The sequence below is a fragment of the Rhinolophus hipposideros genome (assembly GCF_964194185.1).
Source record: "Rhinolophus hipposideros genome assembly, chromosome: 3".
NCBI lineage: Eukaryota > Metazoa > Chordata > Mammalia > Chiroptera > Rhinolophidae > Rhinolophus > Rhinolophus hipposideros.
In genome coordinates, this window is record NC_138049.1 from 13,228,912 (window position 1) to 13,248,376 (window position 19,465).

The 19,465-nt window shown below is 37.4% G+C and overlaps 1 protein-coding gene across 19 annotated transcripts in view; it reads left to right on the plus strand.

Annotated features, from left to right (window-relative positions):
• The window catches only part of SYNE1 (spectrin repeat containing nuclear envelope protein 1), a gene marked incomplete at its 5' end in the record, with an annotated part of 420,585 nt that overhangs the window by 284,324 nt on the left and 116,796 nt on the right, over positions 1–19,465 (plus strand). For 13 of the 19 annotated variants that reach the window (XM_081044694.1, XM_081044699.1, XM_081044700.1 and 10 more), the window contains 5 exons: positions 1,419–1,613; positions 3,446–3,619; positions 6,013–6,204; positions 14,659–14,793; positions 15,779–15,888. In XM_081044694.1, the coding sequence (XP_080900820.1) occupies positions 1,419–1,613; positions 3,446–3,619; positions 6,013–6,204; positions 14,659–14,793; positions 15,779–15,888 (806 nt within the window). Of the gene's footprint in view, positions 1–1,418; positions 1,614–3,445; positions 3,620–6,012; positions 6,205–14,658; positions 14,794–15,778; positions 15,889–19,465 lie in introns of those variants that run through there. The other 6 variants (XM_081044701.1, XM_081044697.1, XM_081044685.1 and 3 more) reach the window with 2 other exon arrangements.

A 19,465-nucleotide genomic window follows, 5' to 3' on the forward strand; every position in this document is an offset into this window, starting at 1 on the left:
TCACGCCCATAAGGGGCACCACTAGAAACTGAAATATCGGCAAATATAAAGCCCATATGTCTTTGCTTGAAGTCACAGTTGCCCCTCCCGCAGGAAGGCTTGTTTTTCTAATACATCATTTAAATCGTAAATAAGAATTTCCTCTGTCAAGATTTCAGCTAAAGAGCAAATCGTAAAACATGAAAAATGAGAAATAAACATCATGTATACTTGTGATAGATGTTAATCGGGAAAACAGGGTGCTATTTTCCAGAAATTGCAGAGGCTCCTGGAGTAACTAACGAAGGCAGGGATGAAGTGAGCTAAAGGGGAGTGTGGCAGGAGAGGCAGGCCGGGCTGAGACCAGTGCAAGTGAGGCCAGCAGCTTGGATTTTATTGTAGAGGCAATGAGCCACGAGATTTTAAAGCAGCGGAGTGAGAGGACCTGATTTATCTTTTTAAACATTCCCTCTAATTACTTTGCAAAGAGTACCCTGGAGAGACAAGAGTCTGTAAGTAGGCCGGTCCAGCTGTAGACGATTAGAGCAATTCAGGTAAGAGATTTGGCTCTCACTTAGGGTAGAGGCAGAGGAGACCTACAGATACACACTATATATTTTGGAGATAAAAGCAATCGGATTTGGTGTTGGGTTGGATTTGGCAAGTGAAGGAAAGTGGGAATAATGACTCCTAGGTCTGGAGGTGGAGCAAGGAGGAGAAGAGTGGTGCCTTTTCCTGAAGTGGGGAGGACGTGGTGGGGGAGACAGGCTTTATACAGAATAGGAGATACCCATGCAACATGTGAGTGGAATATGCAAGCCTGACATTTAGGGCAGATGTCTGGGTTAGGGATATACCTTTGGGAGTGTTCATCATTAGAAGGCTTAAAAGCCTTAGGACTGATGACATCACCTGGGAGGGACTGTGAAGAGACTTCAGATTTTAGAGTTGGGAGCAAAGGAGAAAAATGAGGACTGGGTGATAACCTAGGAACAGGTGACAGATTTCTCCCATCTTGTGTAAGTTTTCGATTAAAACGCATCGCTTGTCTCAAACTTAGGGCCATTTGGAGTGGGAAAAGTCACGTTGAGAAAGAAAGTGATGAATTTTGTTTTCAACATAGAATTGTTGACTCAGACATAATTGAGCATATGCCTCTTAGATTGTAGAAGAGCCTGTTGAAAACCAGAAAGTTCAATTCACTTGTTCAACTTCATTTAAATTAGTGACAAAACGGTTTTGAAATCAGAAATTTTCCAACATTTAGTCTGCTACTTTCATTGTGAAACTTAAGTTAGCAGGCCCTCTGTTTGCTGGTTAAATGACTTCAAGTGAAATGTTTTCACTAATCTCAATGGATGTGAGACTTGGGCTGTAGTGATAGGATTTCTCAGTCCCAAAAAATCCATACGTGAGAGTGATTGCAGTCTTTCCTGCAGGCTCTGATGGATGAGATTCTCATGCTTCAAGATGAAATCAGTGACCTCCAGGCCTCTCTCGCAGAGGAGCTGGTGTCCAAGTCCCCAGAGTGCGACCCCGCGGAACAACTGGCCCTACAGTCCACGCTCACCGTCTTAGCAGAGCGTATGTCCACCATCAAGATGAAAGCGTCAGGGAAACGTCAGCTGTTGGAGGTAACAAGGATCTCTGAAGATGCCCCTCACGTCCCCCGTAACTCTTATCATTGTGCTGACAAGTATCTGGGTTACTTATGTGACCTCCATTTTTATTGTTTCCCCACTCTTACGAAGCTGGATTTGTGTCTCCAGGAGGGTCTCGTGACAGAGCACTGAGTCAGTGTGTAGCCATGAATGCGTTTTTTCACTCCTTTCTGCCTCATTTCAGCATGAAAAAATGAGCATGTGGAAAGCAAATACTTGGTAGACAAGCCTTGTGAAGAACAATTGTAGGTTTGCACAATGGTCCGCTATGTTGAACTGAGAGCATTTTATGAACACTATTTCTAATGCTGTGAAGAATAAATCCTTAATTGCTGCTAGCTGGTTCACGCACACTGACTCATGAAAAATTATTCTTGCAATTCCAGTTCTCATGTTACTTAACCTTAATACAGACGGTGCCAAAAAAACGTATACACTTTAAGAAAGGAAAATGTATTGAAATTGTAATACTCAATATATACAGATAACAAAGAATACAAGTCATGTTTGACTTCTGCGATTATAAGAGGTGCTCAAAGTGGTTACCATCAGCGTAATTTTAATACAGTTTTCCTTTCTTACATTGTGTACACGTATTTTTGGTGTTTTCTATATTATTTAATACAGATAAATATTTTGGTAACAATAACTTACGTGTTAAAAATAAGTTCTTTTCCTTTTTCTTTGTTCTCTTATAACTCGTGGCCCTGAACATACATAATGTTAAACTGGAAAGTCCTTCAGTGTGTCTGTCTCCCTGTATCTCCAGGGTCTATAGCAGCTTCCCAGACATATAATCAGTTCTCAATACATTTCTTATTATATGAACTTAATATTATTTTATTTAGCTGCTGATTATAGTGTTATTCAATTAACCACGGTCCTTTTGTTGGGTGTATAGGCTCTTTCTAGTTTTACCTATTATAAGATTAGTCAAATCATATATTTGTCTATTTCTTGTTTGGGATAAATGTAAAATCAACACATCTACTCTATTTAATCTCTATTTTAAAAGTTTATTTTTTTAAAGTTTAATTTTAAAAATAAGAAATTATTCATAAACTAATTTTTAAAGTATTTAGAGTATTTACCTTAAGAATTAAAAGTATTTACCTTAAGAATTAAATTTTTAATTTATTCATATTGTCCCGAGTTACTCTATGAAACCCTTGTGGAGTTTCAAAAAAAGTGATGGGCCTAGATTTTTTTTTTTTTAATGTGAATTATTTGCCATCACTGAAAAGAACCCAGAGGTCTAGCCAAAAAAATTGAATTTCTGTCTTCACTCAAGAAACTAGTAACACTGGGCCACCACTTTTTGCAGGAAATCAATTGCCTGAACCTGCATGATGCTACCTTTTTTAGGTGGACCCTCTGTTCTTTAGTTTGTCGCAGTCCCCACCCCTCCCTACAGTTTCCCCAACATTGAGGTCAAACACCTATTGCCGTTCACTGACTGTCTGAGGCCATTGTTTTGTTCTAATCCTTGATCAGTTTCCATTCATTCACATTATCTTCCCGGTCCTGCAGGATGTTATGGAAGAGCCCTTAAATGCTAGGTGCACATTAGAATCATTGGAGAAGCTTTTAAAAAAATACTAATTTTGAGACTCAGCTCCAGAAATTCTGATTTGTTGTTCTGGTATGTGGCCCAGGCATAAGTATTTTTTTTTTATTATTTTTTAAATTAAGTTTCACAGTTTATTCTGATGTGCCACCAGGGCTGAGAACCACTGCTCTATCGTGTTGAATCCTATTGATTTTACCCTAGGGTGATCCATGTTACCTTCTACTTAATTCGTTAGGAGAAGTTAAATGATCAGCTGGAGGAACAGAGACAGGAGCAGGCTCTGCAGAGGTACCGCTCTGAGGTCGACGAGCTGGACCACTGGCTCTTAACCACCAAGGCCACCCTGGACCTTGCACTGGGTACACCCAAGGAGCCCATGGACATGGAGGCCCAGCTGGTGGACTGCCAGGTATACAAATGTCTCGAAGGAATATGTCAAATCACAAAGCACGGTTTTAAATGCAAAAACATACATTTAGCATAATGGTTAAAAGGCTTGGTATGGGTATATGGTTTTTCACAACCCATGTACTTTACATATTTAGAGAGTTGGAAAACAAAACCTTATAAAAGCTTAAATGAAATTCAAACATGAACTTAGTCTTTCGAAAAATTTTACCAATAGTTTCTAATCTTTAGAACATCTTCAACTTTCTAAGGGACATTTTTAAAAGACTATAGATACCAAAACACGTAGTGTGGATATTTGGTGGCTAATAAGAAACACAAAGCCAATGAGAATTAGTATCAGTCAGACTGTGGATAAATACAACAGAAGGTGCTCCATTGCAATGTTGGTTCTAATTCTAATATTTTGTGGAAAACCTGGAAAAACTGTCAGTCATAGAAGGATAGATTGAACATGGGAAGGTTGTCTTTTGGAGCAGAAAATTTCCTTCCTCTGATGTGTGGTCTCTAGGAATTAATGTAAGATGTAATGGCATTATGGTTTTTATTGTCACATATTTTTTTTTACCTCTTGGTTATGGAAATTTTCAAACTCACATACAAGTATAGAGACTAACTAATGATCTCCCCTGTACCAATCATCAAATTTCAATATTAAATTGTTTGGGCAACTTACCTCTATGTATTCAAGGCATTATTATTCTCTGCCTTAATGGTAGATAATAGGTCAAAAGAAAAATCAGAAGAAAAAAAATGAATATAAGATACATGCTAGTGTTTTCTATTTTTTATATCATCTTTTCTAAAGTTTCTTCCTGAAAAGAGACGTCTATTTTTAGCATTTCCTTCTAGCACTTGAAATCACCACATGCACTAGAATTTTAAAATATGTTTCATCAGTACTCCCACTGCTCCCTTTTGCATAGCTCTATTTTTATAGTCATGTATAAAGTCCATAATTCAGATAATATATTTCAGGACTTTTACAGAGTATTAAAATGGCATTTTGATAATATTTTTAGAAACTAGAAGCATATGGAATCACACAAGTTTACAGCAGTTCCTCGGTCAATTCAAATCTAGTATTTAAGCCAGTTGTATAATTATAAGTGTGGCTCTTACACAGTATTAGGGCTACATTATGATTTTTGGGACCCCGAGCACTTTGCTTCCATGGGCCCCTTCCCCTATAAAAATACTGAAAATTATATATTTATTTTATAACTGCTTTGGTACAAAAACTAATATAATCCAGGGTAGAGTCATGATTATTATATTCACTTTTTCTTCAGATTTTAAAAGAAATTACAATCAAGACATGTTCTTGGACCTCCCAAAATATTATGGACCCTCAATACTATGCCAGCTGTACCTAATGGAAAATTCATCCCTGTACAAAATTATATTAATTTCTCGGAAATAATCCTTAGGATATCATCCTTTAAACCTCATTTCATTAAAAATTTTACACTTCCATTTAGTTTTTTGGTTCAAACCTATATTCTTAAAAGTTTATGGCAGTAATTCTGATTTTGAACAGGGAAATAAAATAGCTTTTCTTATTAATAAATTACTTGATTGAAAATTACTTGATAGAGTAGAAAGTGCATTTCAAAGTGTTCAGAATTAAGGAATATAAAAACAGAACAATTTCTGTAGAAGAAAAGAAAATGAGTATTGTTTGTTCTGCTAGATTTTTGCTTGTTTGGTTCTGGTTTAAGTCTTGCCGTGGATGAAGAAAAACTATTTTGCTTCTTCTGGATTAGTTTCCATTTTAGAAGAAACCCAGCAGCACTAAAGAGTGGTGACAGAAAGTAAAGTAAAATTCTTAGGGAAACTTGCAGAAATGTACGGTTAAAAATACATCATGTAAGAAACAAAAATAAATAAATAAATGAAAATCAAGAAATAAAAACAGTACTCAAAAAAAAAACAAAAAAAAAACCCAAAGAAGCAATGTTTTGAAAGAGAATCCCTTTTACATTGACAAGGGTTATCATGTGACATCTTCACTGTTATCAGATATAAACATTACAATATAACAGTAAAATAATAAAATAATTGTAAGAGTGGGATAACATTAAGGGATGGTCTTTTCTCCTTATCTAGGGGTTATTCAAAATGGGCTTTCCATGTGCTTTTCCAATATGTCTTTTTTTCTCTAATATATAATCTTAAATAAGAGAAAAATTTAGAAGCTCAAGGAATTTTCAAAAATCTATACACTGCTCTTTCAGGCTGTAGGCCAACTAGTAAAAAACAAAACAAAACAAAACAAAACCCACATAGACATGTTCTTTGGATGAAAGACTGAAGCAAGTGTTGTGTTCTGCTGTGAGAAACGGTCTTTGCAGAGCGGGTGTGTGAATTTCATCCTCATTTCTGTCACCCCAGAACATGCTGGTGGAAATAGAGCAGAAGGTGGTAGCCCTGTCGGAGCTCTCCGTCCACAGTGAAAACCTGCTGCTCGAGGGCAAGGCCCACACGAAGGACGAGGCTGAGCAGCTGGCTGCCAAGCTGAGAACCCTCAAGGGGAGTCTTGTGGAGTTGCAGAGAGCCCTGCACGACAAGCAGCTCAACATCCAGGTGAGGGCGTCAGACAGTGGCAGCAAGGCAGGGCTGCTGGGGCAGCCGGATACTGTGCATTGCTGGCATTGCTGGCGTGCCTTTCTGAGCCTGGGCCGTATAAGGAAAAGGCAGGGAATGGTGCACACTTATGAATGTACCTGCTTTACGCAAACTTGGGCATCGATTTTCAAATAGGTTTTACACGGACTATGTAAATCCATTGACGGGATGATTGCAGTGTAGGAAAAGAAAAGAAATGAAAATGAATACCCAAATCTAGCAAATACATAGTATTTAAAAATATTTAAACATAGGTCATAGATTAAGATGTCCTATGCCATTTTTACAGTTTTCTTTTATTTCTCCTCTATTTTACTTTTCAGGTATACTCAGAGTTTTTTATTTAGGGTCCACAACTTTAATCTTGTCACATATTTCAGGTGAAATGAAGCTTTGCATCAGGTAGTGACCTTAATGTTTCCTGATAGTGATTTTTGTTTTATATTACTAGAGCTTTTGGGGGATAATATTTGCCTAGTATTATTTTAACTTTCCTCTGATCACACCTTTCTTTGTCCTTATGTTTTAGATTTGCTTCTTTTAATGAACATTTATATATCTATATTTTGTTGGCTTGAAACACTTTATCTAATCAGAAAATCTCTAACTTTTAAAGGGTGGGTTTAGTCCATTTAAATTTATTGTGATGACTGACACATTCAGACTTCTATCATCTTTCTTTTAGTTTTCTATTTTTTTCTGCTCTTTCTATTATCCTTTTTCCTTTTAACCTTGTTTTAAATGGTTGCATGCTTTTCAATCTTTTTACCTTCTTTTTTTTTTTACCATGCATACCTAAAGTTCTAAGTTTATATCTTAATCTCCCTCCAGATCAATATAAGGGCTTTAAAATGCTTTTATTCAGATTTCTCCCCTGCACCTTTCATACTGTTGTTGTCCAGTATTTTTATTTTGTTCTTTTTTAATCACTACAAATTAGATGTTACTATTATTATCCTATACAAAAATTAAGCAAATATTTATTGAGAATCAACTATGTGCCAGCTACTACTCTATATGATAGAATGAAGGAGTATGGGAAACAATTATCTACCTGTATCCACATATTTATATTTACATCTGTATATTCCTATCTTCAAAGGATTATGGTTGAGAGAAATAGATAATAAGTAACATGAAAGAACATTATTATCTACTAAGTTAGAAGATGGTAAGAGCTATAGGGAAGATGCCATAAGGCAGGTAAATAGCGAAAGGTGGGGCTGGGCAAATTGGTAGCCTTAAACAAGGGAACCCAGAAGCCATCGTAAGGTTATATTTGAAGGTGTGAACCAAGTTGCCATGAAGGGAGAGAGTTCTAGGCAAAGGGGAAAGCAAGTGCAAAGGCTCCCAGGTGGGATCACACCTGAGATACTCAAGGAGGCCAGTGTGGCTGGAGTGGAGTGAGCAAGAGGAGAGTGGTGTGAGGCCAGTGTGGCTGGAGTGGAGTGAGCAAGAGGAGAGTCGTAGCAAAGAGGCCAGACAGGTAACATGGGGCCCTGAGGTCAAAGGCATCATTGGATGCATTATATGGACTTTGGCTTTGCTCTGGGGAAGATAAGAAACCATTGGAGTACTTGGGAACAGAGGAATGACAAGAACAGATTTTAACCACTGAAGGGGGTCTGGGTGGAAGCTGAGAGACCAGTTAGAAGGCATAGAGTAGAGGTAGAGAGTGGTGACGAGAACTTCTCAGATTTGGGATAGTTGAGAAGATGAAGACTATCTGAGGAACAGATTTGTGGGGAGAAAGAGTCGTTAGGTCAGTAGTTTAATTTTGGGCACGTTACATTTGAGATGCCTATTAAATGTCAAGTAGTGGTAGGAATTCAGGGGAGAGACCGCCACTGAGCCTGTAGATGGTCCTTAAGGGCATGAGACTGGATGAGATCACCAGGGAGTGAGGAGAGAGAAAGAAGACCAAGGTCCTAGAACCAAGCCCTGCGACACTCCAGTGTTAAGAGTTTGGAAGACATGGAAGAGCCCACAAAAAAAGAGTAAAAAAGAGAAACCAGTGATGTGGAGGGAAGACTGAGGTTTTGGTTCCCTGAAGGCACTTGAAGACAAGTGAGGTAAGATGAGGACTGAGCCCTGACCACTGAGTTTACCCACATGTGGGTCTTCCATAACCTCAGCCACAGCTGTTTCGATGGAGGCCAAAGGCACTCTGAAGTGGAAGTGAGAATGGGAGCAGAGGTGTGGAGAGGAGCCGTGCAGGTAACGCAGGAGTTTCGCTATAAAGGGGAGCAGAAGAATGGGATAAGCCACACAAAGTGGGTCAAGAGAAATTTGTTTCCTTTCAAGACAAGAAGAATTATGACATTTTTCCATGTAGAAGGAAATAACTCAGTAGAGGAGAAGTTGATATAAAAGAAGTGAGATTGCAAGAACCATTGTCTTGTGTAGGAGGGAGAAAATAGGATCAAAGGGGAGGGTGTGATCTTAGAACGACAGTGTCAGGAGGGAGGAAGACACCTGTATTTGAGGACAGAACCTGGGAGAGGCAGGGCACAAATGTCGAGGTGGAAACCTAATGTACGTTCTCTGTGATTGCATCTGGTATCTCAGTGTAATGATGATTTTTTTCAGACTAAACTACATATTTTCAGTTTTTTGCTAATCTTACGATTCTATGATCTGAAACATCAAACCTAATTAACAGACTATTAGAAGCAATGGAAAAATTTAGTAAGATGATTAACTTATTAAAAAGATAAAATAGAGAATCAAAAAACAGGTTGGAAAAATAGTGTATAATAATTTTCCATCTATAATACCAAGGAAGTATAAAATATTTGGAATTTTAAGAAATAACACTTTAAAACCTAATTGAAAATACAAAAAAAAAAAGTGGAAAATAAAAAAGGAGAGATAAATTTTATTCTTAGATAAGACTACAATATTTTAAAGATGTCTTTTAAAGATTCTTCCTTTACTAATACATAAGTTTAAGTTATCCTCAACTATATATGAGTATTTTTGAAGTGTAACAAAATGATACTGGGTTCATTATATGGACTAAAATAAACAACAAATGACCATAAAATTCTGAAAATGAAGACTTAAAAGGAGCTAATGAGCGTTACGTCAAAACACAGTATTATAATAATTAAAATATTCCTGTGTGGGTGCAATAAATGGATGAACAAAAAATTAAACAGAATACATATTACTGAAGGAAGCTGCAGTATATAAGGGAATTTGATAAATGCTTAATGTAGCAGTTCAAATCAGTGGATAAAATACGACTCAATGCAAATAATAATAAAGTAACAGGCAAACCACTTGAAATAAAATGACCTGGACTTTCTGTCTCATTCTTTATAGAAAAAAGATGTATCGCAGATGGATCAAAGATTTAAATGTAAAAATTAAACTTGAAAAGTTCTGGATATATGGGTATATATATTTTAAAACCTTAAGATGGGAAGGACATTTGCCACTAAGCCCAAAACCCAGAATTTCTGTTTGTTTAAAAGTACTACACAAAAATGAAAAAGTTTTGTATGACCAAAAAAATATTAACCAAATTAAAAGACATGGAAAAATAGGAAAGAAACTATGCAATTCACATGACAAGTAATAAATTCCCTAAATTTCCACAAATATTTTGTAAATCAATAAGAAAAGGTCACCTAATAGAAATATGGGCAAAAAATATGAAGAGATAACCTAAAGGGAAAAAAATATAAATGATCAATAAACATATGAAAAGATATTTTGAAGTCACTATTGGAGAAATAAATGCAAATAAAGACAAAATACAGATTTTCACCTTAAATTTGCATATTTTACAACGCACATGCAATCTGACTTTATGAATTAAAACAAAAAGAAAAGTCTTAAAAATATGAAAATTGCACAAAAGTAGGATTGTTTTCTAACTGTAGAATTACACAACTCACTTGGTTTTGTTAAGAGGTGTTATCAATCTAATGCATAATGACACCCCCCCAAGCCCCTATACCCCATGGTGGTATGTGAATAAATTTAATCTCTATAAAGAAACCAAAGAGAAAGACTTCAAGGTTTCTATCTGGAATAGCTCTCCTTTCCTTTATAAAGCTTCAGGTGTGCCCTACCCTGAGGCTGGTAGGAATGGAAGGGACTACCTAATACACAGGCACAGGGAGGGATTAAACTGGGGGGGGTGGGGCACAAATTCCAAACCCTCTGGGGCGTGGGAAGGGATGGACACAGGCCCAGTCGGAGCCCTGGCAAGCTGGTCCCCTGTCGGATAAACAGCTCCTACTCAGCCCCAGCTATTGTCATACAGAAATTCACAGGCATCTCAGCTAGATCTTCCAGAGGAAGGAATTTTGGATTTCTATCTAAAATCTCCCAATTTTTAAACATTGACATTTACTTCTAAAATTTTAAAATAATTTGTGTGCCAAACAAAGCATATCCAGCAGCCAGACGTGGTTCTTGGGCCATCACTTTGGAACTACTGTTCTTAAGACTCCCCAGCCTGGTCCCCCCAGTTATTAACTAGGTGACCCAGGGTGAGATCCTTGAACTTCCCTTACCTTTCTTATAAATGAGTTTTCTCATGTGTAAAATAGGGATAATGAGAGTATTTGACTTAAAAAAAAAATCCTGAGGATTTTAATGCAAGTAATGCTCGCTGTAAGTGCTCAAATCACAGTACGTGTAATAATTAATAACAACAGCTAACAGTTTGCAGACCACATTCTTTGGGAGGGAAGGAACTCCTGACATGCTTGAAGGCGAGGTTTGAGCCTGGTCACAGCTGGCCTTAGCACACTGACTGTCCCTGTGGGTCTCACACCCCACAGATTGCGCCTATGGCCCTGGAGATTTTTCAGAATTTCCAAAGTCCTGATTCTGCCTGCAGGGATAAACTTTCCTGAGGATACTGTTGGGTAAATACAGGAAAATGTGGTAGTGTTTTACTGCATTGAAACTGATCATTGTTGGTTTTTAAAATATTTATAAATCCCATTATCTTTCATCTTTAATGAGTTGCCAGCATATAAAATATTGATGTGTGTGTGTGTTTTATAATTAGAACTTTTGGAGGAGGTTATTTTTCCAACTGTAGGACTAAACAGTTATATTAGAATATATGTTTATATAATATTATTGTTGCCATGAAAAGTTTCAATTCCCTTCGTGTAGAAAATTCAGAGTTGATCTGAAATAAACTAACATTAATTGGGAGGAAAAAAATCTTCCATTGAATATAGATGATATAGATTTCCATGAGGTCGTGCCCGTCAGTTGGGGTTTGCAGGATTCAGGAGACTGGAATACCTTCCTAAATTATGTATGGCCAGAAGCACATCCATTCTCAGTGCTAAATGAGGCCATTCTTTTTAACTAATCGGATTTCTATTCTTATTAATGAATAACCAATTCCTTTAGTTTCCTCCCAAATAGATTCCTTCCTTATATGAAGAGGCAGACTTGCTGGCATAAAATAATATCTCTTGAGTTATATCTTCATAAAAGTTTAGGTCATTTTCATGCAGTATTATCCATCCAGGGAAAAGAGAGCTAGCCCTATGTAAATAATGAAAAGCTTTATAAAGAAATGTTTTATGTAATGTTTAGCACTCCCCAATCCTCACTAATCTTCCAAAGAATGTTCCTGGCAAAAGTGGTTACTGTTCTAGGATTTCCAACATAAACAGCTTATGTAGCTCCACCCACCAAGGATTCTGGGGACCGGATTCTGGGGGAAGAAGCCACTTTACTTCCTGTTCCCTAGAGAGGAGAGAAAACTGTTGTCAGACCTCAGAGAAAGTAATTAGCATTATTTTATTCCTTGTGTCAGTGCCTTCTCATCCTCAAGGGAGAAGGGATGAAATCTGAGCTGGATTCTTAATCCTTTTTTGCTTCCTGTGGTCCAAGTATAATGTTGCATGATGACTAAATCGGTCGGAGAAAAATTTACTCACTGAAAAACCACCCTAATCACCTAGAGAGTACATGCTAGGCATCTGCTTTAGATGTTGCATAATTTATTTTTCTCTAAAGCTGTGGATTCAGTCAAATATGAGTCTCTTCCTTAGACTTCGAATCTTCGAATCTGAGTATGTATCTGTGCATGTAAACGTCGGTGAGCGGTCCTTACGGCCTAACATCGCAGTTGTCTTTTTTTCCAAGCACAAATACTGTGTGGGGGGAACTTGAAAGAAAAGCTCTCAGATAAATAGTAGTAACCTGCCTGGAAGGGTAAGGTGGTGCCCTGAGAAGTTGCCACGCGAGTCTTCAGGCTGGGCTCTGGAAACAAACCTTTGCTGAGGAGCAGAGCAGAGAGGAAGTGATTGGATCCCATAAACGATGGTCAGAAGGTCGTGCCCATGGCCACTGTTTCATCAGCTGGAGCAGTTCTGGCAGAGAACAACTTTCAGTCTCGTACACTAATTTCTTTGAGGTCATTCTCCACAAGCCCCGTTAACCTGCTATTTCGTCCTTAGCAGAAGATCCAGGATCTCTCCGAGCTTATTCTGGGTAGACAGTGTGTCTTCAGATGGGAGAGAATCTGTTTCATGTAGAAATTTATGGGTGTCAGTACTGGAAGAGTGTCCACCCACCCTACACCTCCCACTTTCAGGAAAACCGCTGTTTTTCTGGGAGAGGCATTCCTGGAGGACTAGGTAATATCCTGAGCTGGTTGTCACTAACCACCCATTCTGAAGGTCCTGCAAAATGCAGATAGCATATTTCAGATCCATGGCACCCCCATCACTCTACCTACACCACATTCTCTTGCGGGGAGTCTGGGTCATCAAGGAAAGGAAGTACCTATGAGCTAAGATGGCTCAGAATCTGGGAGAGGATTATATATAATACTACCCTGTAGATTTCACTGTTTCCTTTTGTTCATTTAGCTTCAAGCACTGATACCAATGTTGCAAAGTTCATCATCTCAAACATTTTAAAATTTAATTATGAGATTCTACTGAAGAAGAAAGAAGGGCACACCGACCCCATCTAACTCCCTGTAATAGTGTGAAATTCTTAAACTAGCAGAAACAGAATGGTCCTTTTGGGCAGTCAAGCCAGATGAGCTGTAGTGACTGGATCCCATTCCACGGTCAGATTCAGCAGAGAAGAACGAAGGGATGGGAGGATGGGACCAGCAGCTCTGAACCTGGACAACAGGGTGACTCCTCTGTGGCAACAGCCTACAGAATGTCCCTCTTCTCTGCCCCACCTGCTCCAGCCATACCGGCCCCTTCACTGCTCTTACTCTCTGTGACATGCCACACTTCTTTTTCCTTTCGGGCTTTGCTCCTGCTGATCCCTAGGCCTGGAAGGCCCTTCCTCCCCCTAGACCTTTTCCAGGCTGGCAGTTTCTCATTATTCAGTACTCAAAGCAGTTGTCACCTCTGAAGATGCCTTCTCTGGGCAGTCTAAGAAAGGTTTCACCTTCACTTTCTATCCCGTTTCCTGTTCTTTGTAGCTCCTATCACCATCTCTCCTATCTTGCTGGTTTATTGTCTGTCTGTCCAGTAGGGCCCTTGTCTGGTTCCTCCTTGGCAAAATACCCCCAGTGCTAGAACAGTGATGGACAGACAGTGGGTGCTTCATAAGTATTTAGTGAATGAGTTATATTAAAATTTTATAATCGATCCTTTGACATACGCACATATAGAGGGTGCCAAAAGAATGTATACCATCTTAAGAAAGGAAACCGGTATTAAAATTGTAATACTCAATATATACCGATAACAAAAGATGAATACAAGTCACGCTTGACTTCTGCAATCACAAGAGGTGCTCAAAGTGGTTACCATCAGCGTCCAGACACTTCTGATTATGGCGAACTACTGCTTGAGCAACGTCGACCAAAGTGTCCACTTGTCTACATTTTTTTGGCACCATTGGCATGTGAGTAGAGAGGCTGTCATTCAGAACTAATTCCATTCTGATATGCAATACTTCAGGGCCATTTAAATTCCAACAGAACAAACAGGAACGATAAATTCCTGCCCAGGTAATAAATAATTACTTTTGTCTTTCTCCTTTAGTCGACCTTTATTGAAGCCAGCAGTGGCAGCAGATGGCAGTGAGGTCTGGTCCTGGTGGTGATAGTACAGGAAGTGAGAGCTAGAGTTACTATGTTCTTGTGGAAAAAAAATCGGGAATAATATCTGGTGACCACATCCGTCAGCTAAAAAGCCTCGCCTCTAAATAGGCAGTTTTCTCACTCAAATATTTCTGAGCATAATCATCTATTGACTGTTCGTCCTCCTGCAAATGGCATAAATTTGATGGGTTTTGTGTGACCTTTTTTTTTTTTTAATTTGTTAAATGTGGTTTCATATCCAAATGGGGCCACTCTGGTATTACATAGACCACACTGAAGTACTCGGTGCTCTGTTTTGGTTAAGGTTTTCCTGTGGGTAGTATGACTCTTGATTTCTGCCTCATTAAAAGCAGGGTACGGCACAAGAAAAGGAGGAGAGCGATGCGGACCTAAGCGTCACTCAGAGCCCCAGTGTCCAGGAATGGCTGGCCCAAGCTCGCACCACGTGGGCCCACCAGCGCCAGAGCAGTCTCCAGCACCAAAAAGTAAAGCACTTCCTACCTCTCTCTAGCAGGTCTGCTAAGCAAACACCTTGAGAGAAATGTTTTAGAAGGCCAAGTTACTACTGCAGTAAAGGCAGAGTACCCCTTTAGCTTCTCTTTGGATACAAGCAAGTCCTGGCTAAGTGTTTCAATGTACTGACGTGTGACCCCTGGAATGATAGGTCATTTTTAAAGTCTATTTTTTAAGAAAAGCTTTCCAAATAGTGTAACAATTAAAATCTGCCTTATCAAGGTTACCTACTGTATTTTCAGGCCTGCTCCTATTGGAGTCTATTTTATATAACACAAACCTCCGGGAGGCCTCTGAGAATTGGTTAAATTCCGAGTTACATTTTTTTTTTAAAGAAATGCAATTTCAAGTAGCTACCATCACAAAATAGGATTGCAAATTATTGCCTAGTGAAACAAATGAGCTTTGAATGAGAATTATTTGGGTAAGAATAAGAACAATTTCTCATTGATACCTCAACTTTTTGTATAGGGCATATTAAAATATTTTACTTTTTCAAAGACTAAAGGCATTTATCATAAATAATGAAAGAGTGACACTGAATCTATTGATAATCCAATTTATGGAGTAAGTGGGGAATTAAGAGAGCTACTTGCTCTGGAGGATCCATCTTAGCTAGAACAAGGCAAGATTGATTTTGAAAAGTCAAAGTGCATTTTGTACCACTGGAGGGCACCATTGCCCAGCAAAATTTTTATTTTTCATTTCCCCCCCCACCCACCCACCCACCACCAATATTTTTTGGGTATCTTTTTATCAAAGCCAAGAAAGCTAGAGTACTTTGGAAAGATGTTTGCACATTTACCTAAACCACACCTTTTTACATTTTTAAATTTAATATGCAAATTTAAAAACTTACTATAAGACTTCTCTGGTAATTTTATAGACATAGAACCATGATTGTATACGATATTCACATAGTATCAACGGTTTCCATTTGTCCTTTTCCTTGAGCAGGAGTTGGAACAGGAATTAGCAGAGCAGAAGAGTCTCCTCCGGTCGGTAGCCAGTCGTGGAGAGGAAATTCTAACCCAGCACTCAGTGGCAGAGACCTCTGGTGGTGTTGGGTATGTTTCGAAACACTTTATCTCTTCTTGTGACTGTTTTCCTGACATTGGAAGCAATGTAAATATCTCACTCAAAATTTTGTTTTAAACCTCTGCAAAAATTTAATCATCTTGTTTTCCCTTTATGGTGTTACATTTACTTGAACGTTTTGTTGCGCAGTGTGAGTATGGTGATTAATTATGATGGCTAGCTTGTTTGCCCTCTTTCCAGTATGCTCAGTATATCTGTCCAGAGAATACACTGAGTTCACTCTTTGAAGTCAAATAAGAAATGAATATAAAATTGGATCCATGATGTTTCTAACTGAATATCTAACTGCAAAACCTTGTCCCTACAAGAGCTTGTCTTCCCCTAACACCCTTCTAAAAACTGAATATATGTGCCTACTAAATGTCTTGATTTTTCTTGATCTGTTTCTGTAATTTCTACATGCAAAGTCTTTGAGCCTCGAGTCCTGATTTGGAGTGGAGACTGAAAGTCACATACACAAAAAAGTGAAATGTTAAAGACAGAAGTAGGGAAGTGGAGAATCTTCCAGTTGAAGATTTGGTTGAAAGGTTGGAAGGAAAAGGCACTGCAGCAGAGCAGAATGAGCCTCAGTTTGCTCATCTGTAGAATCAGAATAAAGATTGACTACCTTCATCACAGAAGGGCTGTGAAAGCTGTGAATGTCAACCGAGGGGATAGATAGAAAAACTTTCTTCAAAATTAAAACATTGGGGAAAAAGTTTCAGTGAAAGCTTGGTGTTCATGGATTGCTGAATGTTGCAGTTTAGTGGTATCCTTTGGCAACCGTAAGATGGTGAATAACTTGAACTCCATTAACTCTAGTGTTCTCATTTCTGAACGTTTATTGGGAGGAAATAACCTAAGGGAGGAAATACATACTATGAAGATAATTTTTGTAATATTTATGATACCAAATAGTTGGAAAGATAAACATGCCCATTAGTATTAAAAAGCCTAAGAAAAAATTTATGCATATATAATAATAACCAAAAATTACATAACAGTATCAGAAAATGTATGTGATACTAAGTAAAAATGTAATATGAAATTGAATGTGTAGTAAACATATACATCTAAGTAAGAACCAGACTAGAATGTAGATTATCAAAACTACCTTTGGAGAGGACATATTTGGAGATTTTTCTTTTATTTTTTTTTCCCGTTTAATCAGTGCTGACATAGGTTGTTGACATAAGACATCAGTGTTGACTATATACATATATACACATATATGATGATGGTGTGTGTGTGTGTGTGTGTGTGTGTGTGTGTGTGTGTGTGTGTAGGAATTTCAAGGGCAAAATGATAGAGAGAAACAAAACTAAAAGGCAAATGCAATAGACATATTATGACAAAATATCTAGGAAATATGAAGGCATTCAAGAAAAGAAAAACAAAATAAGAAACAGCAAAAATGTTGATACAATTGATAAATATCAATGTAAAAGAATCGGAATGGATACTACTATGACGTCTATAGTCAGGAATTCCTGACTATAACCCTAAATCTGTAAAAATTGTGCTAAAATATAATGGGTTAAAAAAAAAAATCTCTGTTGTCCATCAGGCTTAAAAATGCTGTTAAGGCCGTAAATATGTGTCTGTATAAATCCAAAATGACAAACGCTGTTCCTGTTCTTTCCATGCTGACTCTGAGTCCAGACTTGCTTTCACTTTGCATCTTCTGTTCTGTTTCCAATTCTTCTCAGATGTTTATTCATCCCTCATAGTTTTCTGAATATTTTTGCCTAACTCTATTTTTACAAAGAACCATTCACACATTGCCTCCTCATCACAAAAAGAAGCAATGGAAATCTTCTGCAACTTTATTACCGTGAATTTTTCTTTTCTTTTTATTTTTTTTCATTCCTGGCCCTTAGCTTTGGAAAGGACTCAGATGAAAGGCAAACAACCTCAAATTACTCTTACAAATATGAAAATACTTGTAAGAGCAATTTGCTCTGTGATACTTTCTATACAAGATTCACCTTAAACACTGCTTATAAATTCTTTAATTTTTACACAAATTCTTTAGAAAAGTCACCTTTAAATCTAGTTAATTACAATTCCACCACGCCTTTCAAGCCAATGCATAAATATACAAAGCAACAACCAAGCACAAGTTAAGCAATATTCAGAAGCCATATATGTATATTATATATGCAATACATATATATAATATATATGTAATGTAGATATATATTATATATATGTTAAGCTTTATATTCAGTCCTTAATGTATTAGCTGATATTCTAAAACTATCAGTTGGGAATTGGTTTATATAAGAAAACCCCTGTGGGAGGAGCATAACTTGCTTTAAGGGTACAAATGTAATATATGAAAAATAAGGACTATGTGACATATAAGAGGGTTGATGGAGGGGTAATTCCAAGATTTCCAAGGAAACAACTGGAAATTGATATAAATATCAAAGGGAAAGAAGAATATTTTTCATGGGAAATGAAAGGCTATGGTCTAATTTAAGACTGCTCTGCTGGTGATATTTTATATGTGTCAATGCTTAAATATATGAATAGAGATATTAAATATCCCCGGATTTAAACCAAATTGTTATGCAAACATAAATAAAGTAAAAGTGGTGAATTATAAGTTCACTACCACAAAATACAGGACAGTAGAGAAATTTAATTTCATAAATACTTACTGTTTTTTATTGAAAAAGTTTTTTTGAAAAAAAACTCACAGAAAAGTCCAGAGACTAGCATAACAAAATTGGAAGTGTCAATTTTATTTTGGCTTTTATTTTCACGCAACATTACCTTTTTAGGTCAATTCATGGTGATACACATTGATCTAGTTCTTTCATTGTCACTGCTTAACAGTATTTTATCTTGGGAACATAATTTATTCGTCCCTTTTCTTATTGTTGGGCATTTACATTGTTGCCATTTCTTTTTTTATGATCCCAGGGTTGTTGAACTTAACCTCCTTAATATATCTCTAATTGCACAAGCAGAATAGATTCTCTAAGTTATATCCTAGAAATAGAATTCTTGTATCACAGGCTTATAGGTAGTTTTCAAGGCTTACTTTCAACAGACTTACCTAAAGAAACTATTGTATTCAATTATTCTGAAAAGAATTGGCTTCGGGGTAGTGTGTAGTATTATCCTGCTAAAGAATTTCTAATTTTTTTCCCACTCAAGCAAAAAGTTCTATCAAAATAATGATTACTGTTTAATATACGTTTCATATGTTGTGGTTCTAGTTAGGACTTCAAAATTCCTCATAAGTTAGGATCTACTGGAACTTGGGTCCCCTAGATTCATTTTATTACCCTTATCATTATCATTAGGCCCCATTTATTGAGTGACTGCTATTTGCCAGATAGGGCTATGGGCATTATGCATATATTCTCTTAGTTTAATTCTCATAATTCCGCAAAATAATTCCTATTTTCATTGTAAAGATGAGAAAATGGAGGCTTAGAGAAATGAAGCTAATTATTCAGAATCCAAAGATCTAATGTGCTGGATCCAGGGATTCAAACTCAGATATGTCTCACCCTTAAAGCCATCGTCTTTCTCAGCTGCCACATGGCTGCC